The 16,941-nt window shown below is 38.8% G+C and overlaps 1 protein-coding gene across 4 annotated transcripts in view; it reads right to left on the bottom strand.

Annotated features, from left to right (window-relative positions):
- LOC126291818 (interference hedgehog) overlaps positions 1 to 16,941 on the bottom strand; it is a 505,061-nt gene that overhangs the window by 66,324 nt on the left and 421,796 nt on the right. For all 4 annotated transcript variants that reach the window (XM_049985520.1, XM_049985517.1, XM_049985519.1 and 1 more), the window contains exons 4-5: positions 7,420 to 7,654; positions 3,267 to 3,464 (exon numbers count right to left, since the gene is read on the bottom strand). In XM_049985520.1, the coding sequence (XP_049841477.1) occupies positions 3,267 to 3,464; positions 7,420 to 7,654 (433 nt within the window). The remainder of the gene's footprint in view (positions 1 to 3,266; positions 3,465 to 7,419; positions 7,655 to 16,941) is intronic.

Genomic DNA, 16,941 nt, shown 5'->3' with positions numbered 1-16,941 from the left:
AATTGCATCATTTGCAATATGCACCAAAACAAAAAAAAGCAAAACAAATTTTGAGTACTAGAAAGATTATAGCTACAGTGTTTTAGGATTATAAGGGTGCCCTGCTCATCAACTATAAGCCTAGATATGAGACCATAAATACAGCAGCCTACTGCCAGATGCTTCAATAACTTCACCACACATAAAAAACAATCAGTGCAGAATGTTAATCACTGAAGTCATCCTCCTTCACAGTAATACAGCCCGCATGCAGCAGGCGTGGCACAGGATTTGCTTCAGTGGTTCCAGTGGGAAATGTTTCAACAACCATCATACAATCAGGACTTAGCCACAAGTTATTATCACTTAGTCCCCAAACTTAAAGATTTTTTGAGTGGATAGTGCTATGGAAGCCATTAATCTTTCAACAACTTTGCAACAACTGGGTATGAAGGTGGCATACATAAGCTGGTAAAACAGTATGAAAAGTGCCTAAATTTGAACAATGACTCTGTAGAAAAGTAGTATGGGTATCAAATTATATGCAAAATACAGTTTTTTTAATTATAACAAATAAAAATTTCTGTAGAAAAAAAACATTCTTCACTTTTCGAATTACCCTCTTATTTAATGTGACCTGTAAACTAAGTCAGGCATGATTGTTATTGTTATTGTGGTCTTCAGCTATCCGTACTAGTCCATCCTGTGCAAGCCTCTTTATCTCTGCATAAATACTGAAACCTACATCTATTTGGACCTGTTTAGTGCATTCATTTCTTGCTCTCCCTCTACAACTTTTATCCCCCCACATTTCCCTCCATTAGCAAATTTACAATCCCTTGATGCCACAGGATGTCCTGTCATCCAATCCTCTTTCAGTCAAGATGTATCTCAAATTTATTTGCCCAATTCAGTTCAGTACTTCCTCACTAATTATCCAATTTACTCACTTAAAGTTCAACATTTTTCTATATCACCACATTTCAAAATCTTCTGTTCTCTGAACTCCTTGTCATTCACGTTTCACAAGTGAAGTGCACTCCAGAAAAATACCTTCAGAAAAGACTACCTAATATTAAAATTTATATTAGGTGCCAAAATTTACTGACCCTTTTTTTTCCCAGAAACACTTTTCTTGCCATTTGCAACCTGCATTTTATATCCTCTCTGCTATGGCCACTATCAATGGGTTTTCTGCCCCAATGGCAAAACTTATCTAGTACATTTAGTGTCTCATTTCATAATCTAATTCCCTTAGCATCATCGGATTTAATACAGCTACATTCCACTGCCCTTGTTTTACTTTTGTTAATGTTCATCTTGTCTGTTTCCTGGACACCATTCATTCCATTCAGGTGTTGTCCAAAGTCCTTTGCTGTCTCCAACAGAATTACAATGTTATAGGTAAATCTCAAAGTTTTTATTTCTACTCCCTGAATTTTAATCGCCTTTCCAAATTGCTCCTTCTTTTTTTCTTCTCTTGCTCAATGTCCAGATTGAATAATGTAATCATGTATTACCCCTGACGTCCCACTCACTGCACTGCAGTCATTATTAGCACCTAACTAAAATTTAGAAATAAAATAATATTCTTTGACCACTTTTATTTTTAAAATGACAAAGGATAAATGGGGTGTTTTATTTACCCACAAACTAATGAGACTATCAGTATTGCTAATTTTAACCATCTTTTTATAGATAAGTTACATTTCTAAAGTCAGATAATTGCTCTGTCCTTTACTTCTGAACTGGCAGAAACTGAAGACCTCAATCTGCCAATGCTTTGTTTATGACCACTGCCACTAATAATAATAATAATAATAATAATAATAATAATAATAATAATAAAATGGAGGCCATACAGCAAAGTACCAGCCGTTATATAATTACTGTTGTGTTATGTTCTCTATTATTCCATTTATCCATTGCAAAATGAATAATGAAGTATTTAATTTACATAATCATTTGTAGTGATTCTCTAGTGCATATTGAAATATTAAACTACATCTGACGTGTCTGAGATGTGTCATCATCAACATGTCCTAAATATTTTAATATTTCAATATGCACTTGAAAATGGCTACAAAACTGAAATCACAATTGTTCAAAATAAATGAACAATTAAAGTTAAATGAAAGAAATTTCTTTCAAAAAATTGTACATGAATGTTGTCTCCCATGAAAGAAAACTCACTAAATAATGACGCAGTTCCTGGTCTATTTTGGGAACTACCTACAACTCAGATATTGCATTTTAATATGTGCTGTATGGCATGTACATGTATCAAGTATACTTTCATAAATGTATGGCACAAAGTATGTACATGTGTAGTGGGTAGTCTGTTTGAGGAAAAGGATATTCATGCATTCATTTCGCAAGCTGTAACCTCCACCACACTTTCTCACATGTTACTGCTAGTACTTGAAAAAATATCATCTTTCGGTAACTTATATAATCATTATGAAATAGTGTAATAGTAATGATCTTTTAAAAATAATTCAGTTTCTTTGGTGAAATACAATCGAATCCTTCTGTTTCTATCCCTCAGAAAATTACATTTTACCCTCAGAAAATTACATTTTACCCCTCATGGGGTAATTATACCCATGTTAGGAACCACTGATATAGCCAACAATTTTTGTAAATAATTACATTTTCTTAACCTTCTTGGTCAAGTGATTACATGTAAGAGAAATACTATGTGTATAAACTTATTTTTATGCTAGTGGATCCGAAGAGGTTATTCCAACTTTTTTGCCAGACCACTTTTGGGAATTACTACCCATGATCTGTGGTTGAAGCTTGCTCAGTCAATGATTATTAAAATTTGCCCATTATTATAACCTCATATGTACATCTTCTTGTATTTTGCTTTAGGAACAACCTGCCACAAAACTGGTTGGAATATACTTGTTATGGATCATATGGAGCACTGTCCCATGAAGTGTCTATGGTGTCACTACTGTATATACGTAATCACAAGCAGACATCCACCACAATGTGAAAACTGTTAATGTAATAATGCTTAGAGAGGGTCAGCCTAAACCATGCACAAACTAATGTAACAGAACACCACAAAATATGGTCATTTGGATGAAAAGTCTCAGTCTTACTTAAAACTCAGCATCTCATTTCCCTCTGTTCTACCCTAGCACTCTAATCTTTGAAAAGCACACATTATAAACTGGAACAGTACATGCTTTCTCATAAGGTATGACTGAAAAAGAAATAAAAGTTTATGAAGTGAGTGATGGCTGAAGTTTCGATCCAGTCGAGAGACCACTCACCTGCCCTGACAGGGTACCTCCGCAGTGGAACAGGGTCATCCAGGAAACGGGGTGCTGAGCGTGGTGGGTCCCTCGTGACAGTCACAGAGAAGATACGAGGTGACCTCACCAGCTGCCCTGTGATGTCATTCACAGCCTCACACGTGTAGTTACCAGAGTCAGACTCACTCAGGGAAGTAAGGAGCAGTCTTCCCGGTCCTGTAATAAAACAGAACAATGATACTTGCATTTACATCAAGAAGTACTATGACAATGTTGCAGTAAATAACTGAATGTTACGTCGTAAAGGTTGAGTAGAAACTGGGGATGTACGTGAGGAATTGGTTTTGTCAAAAGATGGACAATATTGTTATTTCCAATCCAACAGAAATGGTATAATGCACCAATGTCAGATAATGTGGAGAACACAATTCACCATTGTTAAATAACCTGACACCATGCATACTTTTGCATACTAACAAAGGATGTTTCATTTTATTGTGTTGAGCTGTAACTAATGTTTCCTGTATGGCATATATTTATTTTATGGTAATATCAGTGTGTGTCATTTTATCTTTCATTAATAGTTACATATAAATATATGGCACTCTTTGTTTCAAAAGCATTTGGATAAAATTCTAGAAAAAATAATGAAGTTACCTAAGAATTAGTTTGTATAGGATAGTGAAAACATGACATGAAATCCTTTTTAGAATGTTAATACTATTTCTGAGTGAACTTACGTGTAAAACTGTCAATACATAATGATTTTGTACTTGATAAACTCCTGTTTCCTAGAGGGAAAAATGACTTATTATCCATTGTTAATACTGTCAGTAAATCAGAAAAGAGTTCAGTATGGAGCAACAAAAATGTTTGATCATTTGCCTAATAATGTACAGGTAGTGAAGCAAATTTCAAATCTATTTTAAAATTATTTCTTCTGGACAATTCCTCCTATTCCACTGATGAATTTCTGCTTGAGAACTGTTAGCCAGTAAAAGAACAAGAATTGTTCAGATGACCGGTGGAACATGTAATTAACTAACTTAGCTGTTTTCAATATTTACAAGTAGTTATATCTCCTAACATTCACACTGAGTTTTAGACTGGAAATTGTACAGCTTACTGCGAGTCGGAGATAGAAGATATTTGTCACTATGTATTGCAACTGGAAGAAATAAAAGTTGTGTAGTGATAAAAGTGTATCAAGTTGTTAATGTACGATAACAACACTGAACCAGTTTATCCTGCAACATAGTTAAGTAGAACATCTTTGTATTATTGTTCTAATTGAGTCTATTCATCACTGGCCTGTGGAAATTTCTTTTGGGTTATTGTGGCAAGAAAGTCAAAAGCCAAGTACTAATATTATTTATGTTTTGTTTTTTTCCAAAAGCTACAAACTTATAGATTTCTGGAATGATCACAGCCATATGCAGTGTTCCACTTAAGTCCACTGTGAGTTGTAACTGGTAAATGAAATACCCAAATATAGCAGTCAGCACAAGCTGAATTGGCTGGAATCCATGCAGCTCAGATTCAAAGACCCCCCCCCCCCCCACTCCTTCACACTACAGACATTATGCACACTGTTGTTACTGTTTTATGAATAGTTTTTATCTAGTATGAAATTCAGTTTGCATTGAAACAGTCTTTTATTCCTATGTGTGTCAGTCTTAACTTTTTCTACTAGCTGTAACAAACTGTACTTCTATGTTTCAGATTTGTGTCTTTATATCATGGTACAATTGTGTTGCTTATTCCATTTCTACAAGTTTATCATTTTTTTAAAAGACACTCACCATAGGTCTTGTGTTCCTTTTATCTGTTAGTTTTTATTACAAGCTGACATCAGCCAATATGCCTCAGACAATTTTTTTCTTATTTGAGTCATAATTTTATATAACTTGTTGTTTAGCTTTAATTGTATCCATTGTCAATTCCAATGATGTGTGATGCCTATTTTGCTACTGCTCTTCCACATGGTGGCAGCCAATAAGACTTATTAGTTTTATATTACACATTAAACTTTGTAATTATTTTGTTGTTGACCTTTTATTCTGCATAAATAAAATTCCCTGTCAATCTTGACAATGTAAGGTATCACATCTGTTTTCATTCTGCCACCTGACAGCAACCATTTTACTGTTATAATTTTATCATGTATACTCGACCAGCGCTTTCTCGTTTGGTAAGTTACAGCAACTTTGTTTTCTATATATACTTGACAGTTGTTTTTTTATGATTTAATTTTTTGTACTATGCTGTGAATTATGTCGAAGTATGGCGCCACCATCTCTACTAACTGCCATCTTGCATGAATGTTCATCTCTATGCTTCATGTTAAAATTTTTTCACTAATCTGCTTAAGATTGTTCCATACACATCTTATAACCTTTATATCTATGTAGAGCATGTTGCTCCTCAAAATATTTTCACCTAAGTACCTTATTTGTACAACTGAGAGTTGCTCTTGTATTTCACTATACTGATCCTGTTATGTAATTTTCATGTATCTTTACTATTTTTAACAGATATCTGAGGAAGGCAAAGTCCGAATCACATCATTATGAGCAATAAAGTCATACTATTTTTGAAGCAGTCCTTTTTGATTAGCAAGCAGTCCAGCCTTCGTTCAGTAGTACTGTTCATATTCAACATGGTCACCTGCCTCCTAAGTGACTTTATATCACAATCGTGTTACAATATGGGTATTCGTGAATCTACATACATCATTTTGTAAGTTACAAGGGTCACTCCAAAAGAAATGCACACTATTTTTTTTAAATCCATCTTTTATTCTACATGTTCGAAAGTTTTACAACATGTTCCTTTAGGTACAAAATTTTCATTTCTCCACATAATTTCCATCCCTCTCAACTGCCTCACGACATCTTGGAACCAGCGCCTGTATACCCGCACGGTAAAATTCTGGACCAACCTGTTGAAGCCACTGTTTGGCAGCGTGCACAAGGGAGTCATCATCTTCAAACCTTGTTCCACGAAGAGAGTCTTTCAGTTTCCCAAAGAGATGATAGTCACATGGAGCCAGGTCAGGACTGTAAGGCGGGTGTTTCAGTGTTGTCCGTCTGAGTTTTGTGATCGCTTCCATGGTTTTTTGACTGACACGTGGCCATGCATTGTCGTGCAACAGCAAAACATCCTGCTTTTGCTGATGTGGTCGAACACGCCTCAGTCGAGATTGAAGGTTCTTCAGCGTTGTCACACATGCATCAGAATTTATAGTAGTTCCACTTGGCATGATGTCCTCAACCAACAATTCTTCAGAATCGAAAAACACTGTAGCTGCAACTTTTCCAGCAGAAAGGTGCGGTTTTGAATTTTTTCTTGGATGAATTTGCATGATGCCATTCTATTGATTACCTCTTTGCCTGTGGTGAAAAATGATGGAGCCATGTTTCATCATCTATCACAATTTTTCCAAGAAATTCATCTCTACCATTCCCATACTGTTCCAAAAGTTCACTGTGTACTGTTTTTCTTGTTTCTTTGTGAGCCACTGTCAACATCCTGGGAACCCACCTGACACAAACTTTATTAATGCTAAAAATTTCAGTATTCTGCAAACACTTCCTTCCCCTATCCAAACGAAGCGTGACAATTCGTTCACTGTGATGCATCTGTCAGCAGTCACCAATTCGTCAACTCTCTACACATTGTTCGGAGTGTGTGCAGTACGAGGCCTGCCGCTGTGAGGGCAATCCTCAATATTGCCGTGCCCACTTTCATCACCTAACCTGTTTGCCCACCGACTAACTGTACTGCGATCGACAGCAGCAGCTCCGTACACCTTCTTCAACCTCTTGTGGATGTTATCCACTGTCTCGTTTTCGCAGCACGTTGCTTCTGACGTATGCCAAGTGTAGCAGCCATCTTGAAGACATGCTGTGCTGGTGCCACTCACGGGAACAGGTTGAACTAAGCTTGAAAGGAAGTGGGAAGGATGTATCTACACACTGTAAAACTTTCACACACCAGAATGAAAACTGTATTTTTACAAAAATAGTGTGCATTTCTTTATGAGTGATCCTCATATAATTTTACACATTTTATTTCCATTTTTTTTTTTTCTGGGGGGGGGGGGGGGGGGTGTATTATTTCTGGTGTTCTGCTCCAGCTACCTCAGCCTAGCTATGCCATTGGCACTTACCTGCTTGAGCAGAGGAGCTCCTGGGCTGGAGACGGTGTTCGTCCCGGTAGAAGAGCAGCGCGGGTGGTGGCACACTCGGGGGCGGCTGGCAGGGCAGTACCAGACTTCCACCCACGGCCACGTGCACCTCCACCTGCTGGCTGGGCCCGTCGCCACCGGGAAAGGGGTCCAGCCGAGCCACCAGCAACTGCGCAGGCGTCGAGACCAGGGCCGCCGCACCGAACCACGCCACACACTGCAACAGGCGTGAGGTCACGTGTGGACATGTCTGTCTCCTTGGAGGTCTTGTAATATGTTTACGTCTATTTCAATAGGTTTGTCTCACAGCACAGTATCAGTAAGTTCAATAAAGCTTAATCATTTTAGTGCCCCAAATTCAGATCAAATAAAAACGAATTTACTCTTGGAGTAGAAATTATGCAAATAATAATTACACATTGGTACCCTTCACAAAAATACTAACTCCTAGCAAAATAATTACTTTTTCTGATTATACTGTACAATAAAAGAAAATTTCTGACAAATTATTTAGTCCCATAAAATCAGTTTTCGTAATTTCCAACTTTTGTAGTGATTGTTGTTGTGGTCTTCAGTCCTGAGGCTGGTTTGATGCAGCTCTCCATGCTACTCTATCCTGTGCAAGCTTCTTCATCTCCCAGTACCTACTGCAACCTACATCCTTCTGAATCTGTTTAGTGTATTCATCTCTTGGTCTCCCTCTACGATTTTTTACCCTCCACGCTGCCCTCCAATACTAAACTGGTGATCCCTTGATTCCTCAGAATATGCCATACCAACCAATCCCTTTTTCTAGTCAAGTTGTGCCACAAATTTCTCTTCTCTCCAATTCTATTCAGTACCTCCTCATCAGTTATGTGATATACGCATCTAATCTTCAGCATTCTTCTGTAGCACCACATTTCGAAAGCTTCTATTATCTTCTTGTCCAAACTATTTATCGTCCACGTTTCACTTCCATACATGGCTACACTCCATACAAATGCTTTCAGAAATGACTTCCTGACACTTAAATCTATACTTGATGTTAACAAATTTCTCTTCTTCAGAAACGCTTTCCTTGCCATTGCCAGTCTACATTTTATATCCTCTCTACTTCGACCATCATCAGTTATTTTGCTCCCCAAATAGCAAAACTCCTTCACTACTTTAAGTGTCTCTTTTCGTAATCTAATTCCCTCAGCATCACCCGACTTAATTCGACTACATTCCATTATCCTCGTTTTGCTTTTGTTGATGTTCATCTTATGTCCTCCTTCCTCCTTTCAAGACACTGTCCATTCCGTTCAACTTCTCTTCCAGTTCCTTTGCTGTCTCTGACAAAATTACAATGACATCAGCAAACCTCAAAGTTTTTATTTCTTCTCCATGGATTTTAGTACCTACTCCGAATTTTTCTTTTGTTTCCTTAACTGCTTCCTCAATATACAGATTGAATAACATCGGGGATAGGCTACAACCCTTGTCTCTCTCCCCTCCCAACCACTGCTTCACTTTCATGCCCTTCGACTCTTATAACTGACATCTGGTTTCTATACAAATTGTAAATAGCCTGTATTTTATCCCTGCCACCTTCAGAATTTGAATGAGAGTATTCCAGTCAACATTGTCAAAAGCTTTCTCTAAGTCTAGAAATGCTAGAAACGTAGGTTTGCCTTTCCTTAATCTATTTTCTAAGATAGGTCATAGGGTCAATATTGCCTCACGTGTGCCAACATATCTACGGAATGCAACTGATCTGATTATACAAAGGAAAATGTAAATGAGAATTACTGTGTTTACATGGGGATCCCAAAATCAGATTTCGTTAATTAATATCACAATACTGTTTTATGGATGGTCATGGAAACACCCCAAAATCCATTCTGGAAATCAGTTTCTAGCTGTTTATTTTCTACTTCCACAATCGATTTTCTCTCCCATGTGCTTTTCATTGTCGCCATTCCCTTATACAGCTGATGACTGTCCACATTCCCAACAGCGAATACATTTCATGCGTTTCGTAATGGCTGCAGTTGCCGCAGTGCCTGTTTCTTGGGACATGCCTGCATGTCTGAAGAAATATTGCATCGTAATACGGAATAACACAGACAGTGCAATATTGCATTTATCCGCCGACACCTGGCAAGCGACTTTCAATGAGGTTTTTCTCCCCTGTACGGGATATGCATAATGATTGTATGAGTGCAGGTTGTTGACACATCCTTAAGTGAAATATGGAAATTTGGGTTTGGCCGAGAGCAGTCCCAGATCTGGGATATTTCCGAACCGGAAATTTAACCTGATATAGCTCCCCTCCCCCTCGACCATTTGAGATAGGACGTCAAAAATTTAAAAAAAAAAAACGATTTTTTCAAAAATTTGTTCTCTTTGCAGCGCACAACTTTCTGAAGAGTTTGATATGTAAAACATATATGTTCGAGGAAATGTAAGCCATATTATCTGGCCATAAGTGTGCCAAAGTGCAATGTCACGCCTATTTACACAGCATTCCTCTACCGGACATCACTATATTTGGCTCTGTGGAATTCAAACGAGTATATTTTGTAATGGAAGCCACAAACCAATATCCAGGATGGTGGAAAGTAAAATGTAAGGTGGTGCATCTCCTGCTCCCAGTTGGCCGGTTTGACACCCTGTACCCTTTTTTTTTTAAAAAAAAAAAAAAAAGAAAAAACACAATTAGTGCTGGGTGGGATTATTTGTAACCCGGAGAATAAGAACTTTTCAGTAAATTTGCACTTTTTATCGCCTATTACCTAATAATTTTGTCTTTTGCGTGACATAAAATTAAAAATAGGAAACATAAAACCAGTAAATACAACAGGCAAGCAAGACAGTGCATATTTCTCCAATCCTTAGATCCCAGTACTTTTTTTTTTTTCGTCTCTGTAATCTTGCTACAGCTTTACACGGCGTGCTTTCCTTTCTGCGAAAGAACCAATCACTTCATCAAAGTTCGTCAAACGTTTCGCTACATGAAAAATCAAAATGTCGTTGTCTATTTAAAAAGCTGTTGTACGAATTGTACCCAAGACTGGTGTGGTTTCTCGATTTGATTACGTCTATTTTGTCACTGTCTACTATATAAAACGAAATAGACCTTTCTAACATTGCAGCAGTTGTACCACACGCACCGATAAAGCGAGATTGTTTTGGCACAAATGATCATTTTGTTGTTAATTTCCACTCTGGTATTCTGAATATACGGATTTCGCTAATAATTATAACAAAGCTAATCTTTTGCACACCCAAAAAACCACATAAACACACAGCGATTGGCATTCACTCGTTGGGGTTATTCTGTTGAGTTCGTATAGTCCCTTCCCCTTTTGTCAGCGGGAAAGTTTTTAATTTATAGGTGCGACGGGGATTCCCCTGGCAGAGACATCACGTACACTATGCACGCATTCAAAAAACGCCTTCATGATTCGATCAGAAATCAACTTAGAATGTATTCAAAAGCCAACTGGGATGCGTTTCAAAATCATACAATCGATAGATCAACGTGCGCTGGGTGCTAGGCGCTTTGTGAAACAAGGTTTTTTTCTCTTTTTCTTCAAGAACATGAATTTGGCGCCCCCTGAAATTGCTGCCCGGGGTAGATACCCTCACTCTGCCTGGCCGAGAGTCGTGCTCGCATAGCCGTATGGTAAGACAACCGCTCACAATAAGCGGGAAATCCGTGTTAGAGTCTCGGTCCGGCACAAAATTTCACTGTCCATACATAGAATGTTGAAGTACTCATCAGGTTCTGAGTGTCCCACTAGTGTTACAATACAGCATACATGAACAACGTCTGATTCAAAAGTCAAGTGGAACTGACGAAGATCGTTGGTACGTGTACAGGCTTATTTTGATACACCGGTGGTTAGATAATGGCGAATCTGATAAACAAGTTTGCGCTTTTACAAGGGCCTTAAAAAGTTATTAAAGGTTTCATTGTCCATTCGAAGAGAGCTGATGTAATCAATGGGTTCTAAGAGTAATATTTCTTTTAGAAAATTGTTATGGGTAAATAAAGCTCTGTCTTATTTTACGCCAGATGTAGGACACGCTCCTTCTTCTTCTTCTTCTTCTTCTTCTTCTTCTTCTTCTTTAAGAGGGGACGTTCTTGACAAAAACACAGTATTTAAAAGATGCGCCAAACTCACAATTTTGAAGATACGTTAATGACTTTTGTGCCATGCTTTCCATGATATTAACACATTTACTGTTAAGTTCCTTGGATTATACAAATTTAACTTTTTTCACTCTGCAGTAGAGTGTGCACTGATATGAAACTTCCTGGCAGATAAAAGTGCCGGACCGTGACTCGAACTCAGGACCTTTGCCTTTGCAGGTATATCGGCACAAACTCCGCTAAAGGGAGAAAATTTCATTCTGGAAACATCCCCCAGGCTTTGGCAAAGCCATGTATCCGCGAGATCCTTTCTTACAAGAGTGCTAGTCCTGCAAAGTTTCACAGGACAGCTTCTGTGAAATTTGGAAGGTAGGAGACGAGGTACTGGCGAAGATAGCTGTGAGGACGGGTGGTGAGTCGTAGATCAGACGGTAGAGCACTTGCCTGCGAAAGGCAAGAGTCCCGAGTTCGAGTCTCGGTCCGGCACTCAGTTTTAATCTGCCAGGAAGTTTCATATCAGCGCACACTCTGCTGCAGAGTGAAAATTTCATTCTGCAAGTATGTGTTGTTTGTTCTAAAATATTAGAGATGGCATTAGTGGTAAGGCTAGACAGATAAAATACTTTCTTTCCAAAAATGTCCCCAAGGTTTCTTCTGTTTCACTAAATGTGTCCCCCCCCCCCCCCACCAAAAAAATATAGTTTTCCCCAAAACTGTGAAAAAGAACCCTAACCTGGGGTCGCTATTTCAGAGTGTGCGCAATTTGATCTATGCGGCACGTATTTACAGAGTATACGAGTAATCCACTTCATGGCACCCGCAAAACAGTCAGTTCAGTGACAGATACAACACAGTTCACGGCTTATTCACACCAAAACACAGTCCTCGAATATGTTCAAACCTGCAATATCGTAAACGGACTGTTTCCCCTATGACTCGCCGACTGGCGTCCATCGCATGCGTGAAAACTGTCTTAGTTCATTCATGCATAAAAGCAGAGCGCACACCTAGCAGTTTACTCAATATTATTCGCTGCAATTCTGCAGTTGATTTGGTTAACATTGATTTAAATGATCTATCTGTGTCCTCACACGCGAAAGATAACACACTAGCCAAGCTGTCTCCTCAGCATTCAGCGTTCTGTTTGTCATCGCCCTATCAATCTGTTGTTCGGTTTCGACAGTCGAAAACAGGTTCGCTTACAGCAAAGACATTTACAATTATAACACAGTCCAACATTACAGTCGTGACACTCCGTCGTTTTTCTTAACCACAGAGATAGGGGCGCCCTAAGTGGTCAGCAAGCGATACTTCTGAATACGATATCGGATGAGTGCAAATAATAACTTTAATATCGGCTTGCAACGTAATGAGTGTACGCAGTGTCATAAAAGTCGACAATAACTAAGACATTGCATTTGTCCTCATTTACTTTCGTAGGTACCATGAGAGGTATGAAACGAACACTACAGGGCAGTTTATTTGCGATTCTCTTGTAATGTACAGATATTTACTGATAAACTCCAGAAGATGCAATACCAACGTTATTTAACGTACCAAATAAGTCACCACACCTGTAGCTTAAGGGGAAAACTCTCAGACGTGATAATAAATCGTCAACGGCAATAAAACTGTTTCCAAACACAGAGGAAGACAGTTCCACAACTGTTGCTAAATCTGAGCAACTAACGGCAAGGATCTTCCACACATTCGCTTTTGAAGCAAATGTAATTATATTTATAAAAAGATTCCTTAGCTAGAAGTGGAGTCAAGTGTAAGATTGGGCGTATCATTAGAGTCCATAAGATTTTTAAGTGTCACAGAAAGTGCCTGTCAGAATAACAACGGAAATACAGGCTTCTCATGCATGAAACATGTATTTATATTCTCTTGCTTTCAGAGGAGTAAGCTGCAAATACACAATTCATGTGTCTTGGTAAATTACTAACGCATGGAAGGCAAAAATACAACTACTTCGTTAATTACGTAGAAAATAACTAAAATCAAACATTATCCTTATGACAAATGTGACTGTGCTTTCTCACCACTTGGAGCGCTACTGTGTCCAGCTCGCACCAGAGAATGTTGTGACTGTATATATTAGACTGCCATCTATACTCTGCAAACCACTGTGAATTGCGTGGCAGAGGGTGCGCTCAATTGTACGTATTATTAGGGCTTTTACTCCGTTTAAGTCACGATTCACGTATGAATGGCTGGCTAAATGCATCCGTGAGGGCTGCGATTAGTCTAATATTATATTCAATCGCTTTGGCCAGTGCTCTTTTTCTAAATAAGTTTGGGGGACTTTCACGCTAGATATAAGCAGCGATAATTACTGAAGTTTTCAATATAGCTGATTATTTACGAGTATTTAACTATAAAATTACATTGTCATTAACATTACCTAGCATTATAATTGTTTCCAAATTGTCGTCAGTTCATTGCGCCTTCTCACTTCACTTTTGATATCAGTGACACAATGTCTGCCGTTTATAAGCAAAGAGCGTAATTAACTCAGAAACTGAAACAACTGCAGTGGAGGACCTAGCAATTTAACTAACATCAGATTGCTGACGCTCTAAAGATGCACTACTGGCCATTAAAATTGCTACACCACGAAGATGACGTGCTACAGATGCGAAATTTAGCCGACATGAAGAAGATTCTGGGATATGCAAATGATTAGCTTTTCAGAGCATTCACACAGGGTTGGCGCCGGTGGCGACACCTACAACGTGCTGACACGAGGAAAGTTTCCAACCGATTTCTCACACACAAACAACAATTGACCGGTGTTTCCTAGTGAAACGTTGTCGTGATACCAGGGTGGCGACAGTAAGGGCCTTAAAATTAACATGCCACATTCGCTTAACCAGCAGGCCCTGGAAGTTGGGATGAATGCTTGGAAAGAGAGAAAAGTAATGAGGGAGGAAGAAGTTTTGAACGTATGGAAGAATACTTGCAAGAAACTTATGATGGACAGGACGAAACAAAAACACATGTCGAGATAGAGGGAGACGAAAGAAATATCACCATCAGAGAGGAATTAGAAAGAGAAGACCTGCAGATGTAGCATGTGGAGACAGCTGTATTAGAAATGAAAAATGCCACAGCAGCTCTTGGAGTAGAAGACATCACAGTGGAAATGATCAAAGCCGCAGGACCTACCCAAATTCAGTGGCTGTATAGACTAATGAGGCTACTATGGACATATGGAAAGATTCCTGGTTATTAGACAAAGGCAATTATTGTACCTATGTTGAGAACGATAATAGAGCGTTCTGTGAGAATTACAGAGGAGTAGCACCGTTGTGTCACTGCATGAAGAAAAATCAGGAATAAGACAAACACAGTTAAGAGAAGAAAAAACAAGGGTTTCGGCCTAGAAGATCAACTGTAGATCAACAGGTTTTAGAAAAGATTCGAAAATCTGGGAAAGACATCGATGTTGCCTTCGGAGATATAAAAAAGGTTTATTACACTGTCAGAAGGGAAGAGATATGGCAAGGTCAGAACAGACTTAAATTAACAAAAGAAATGCAACTGAGAATCAGAAACATGTTCAAATATGCCTGAACTGTGTTATAATAGGCGGCGAAAAATCAGAATGATTTCTAACATAAAGAGGAGTTGTGATCTCGCCAGTGCTTTTTAAAACAGCAATGGATATCGTAAGGGAAGTCCACAACACACAGCGTATGCAGACGATGTGATGATTTAGTAAGAAAATCGGCAGAAATTGGATGAACACATAAATACCTGGCAGAAAGTAATTGAAGAAGCGTACATGGAAATTAACTTAAGAAAACGTGAACTAATAAAAATCAGCAAGAAAAATTGAAAACATTAAGTATGTAACTTGCAGTGGAAAAATTATTAAAGAAGTAGATTCTTTCAAGTATCTAGAAAGTAGATTAACCAGAAAGGAAACATCGAGGATTAAATCTCGGAGAGAACAGAAAATAGTAGAAACTGGAAAGTGCCTGCCAAAGCAACGATCAGAAAGTACAAGTCATATTATCTGCCAATTTTGACCTATGATTCAGAATGTTGGATTTGACCAAGAAAAAACCGAGCAGAATACCAGCAACAGATACGAGATTTCTACAAGGGATCCAGGATAAGACGGGAAGGGACAGACAGTATAAGGGATGAAACTGTACGAAACAACCTGCAGATCAGTCTCCTAAAAGTGGCTACTGAGGGAAACAGGCTTAAATGGTTTTGCCACATTAAACAATGGGACCAGAAAGACTTCCCAGAAGGGTCCTAGAGTGAACAGCATCTGGCTGAAGATCAACCGGAAGACCACGAACAAGATGGAGAGATCAGGTGGAGGGCGATGTAAACTGAAGAGGACTGCAATGGTAGGAGGTGCTAAATGATAGACTGTGGGTGCAAAGAGACGCTTGGAAGAAGCTCTGTGAATGAGCTGCGTAAGCAGAAGCGTTTCAGGTAGAAGAAGAAGAAGAAGGGGGGAGGAAGGAGGAGGTATGCAGGCATTTTTTCTCCCTCAAATAGTCATTCCAGGATTTCCAGGCCAAGTCGATGAGTCCAACACTTCCGCGCAATCGGAAGTAGCAATATTCACTGGCTGTTTTAAGCAATCATAAAATTTTCTGAGCTCGAGGCGTCTGCTTTATGTTCCCCTTTCCAGTGTAATTCGTCTGAAGTTGAGCTCTTCTACTGCTCCGAGAGTGTCATGGTAATGAGGACCATTCCTCAGTTTCCTTCCCTAGAACACCAACAGCTGGTTTCAGACCTCCCGTTGGGCAGAACACACTGTGATGTCTCGTGGCTGATCATTTTTGAAATGTTCAGGTTTAAATCTGCTCTTTTATCATTCACCGACAACGTCTAAATCTCTGACCTTCCAGTCGCGCTTGAATTATGGGCAAGTTTTAACTTTTTAGTTGCAGGAGAACAAGTAAATTACTTTGTAATTTTGCTGCTCTGGTTACATTATCTCAGGGCTTGATGGCGTTCCAGCACCTTCAAGGGGTTCTTTCTTGAACTCACTGGAACAGGTCTGCACCGGAGATTTAAAATAACACACGCGTATGAAATCGCAACATAACTATAATTTGCCGCTGCGCGGGCACCAGTGAACATGACAATGGGTGAACACTTGTCGCGATAAGTCGCTTAAAAATGATGTGGAAAAAAATAAAAGGAAATTTTTCTAGATTTTTCCACACCCGACGGCTGGCGGGTAAGTTCCCTACGTGTTTACAACAGACGCTAAACTTTTTATAAAACATTAAGATGCTTCTGGCGTAGAGCAGCCCTGTACGGAAAGTTAATTTCATTTACATTAGCATCAACTTACAATAAACGTCTGTAAATTACGCTCTTTAATTACTATGGTCCTGTCGCGT

Source organism: Schistocerca gregaria, chromosome 9, assembly GCF_023897955.1.
Source record: "Schistocerca gregaria isolate iqSchGreg1 chromosome 9, iqSchGreg1.2, whole genome shotgun sequence".
Classification (NCBI taxonomy): Eukaryota; Metazoa; Arthropoda; class Insecta; order Orthoptera; family Acrididae; genus Schistocerca; species Schistocerca gregaria.
This window is presented reverse-complemented; position numbering and strand designations above follow the sequence as displayed.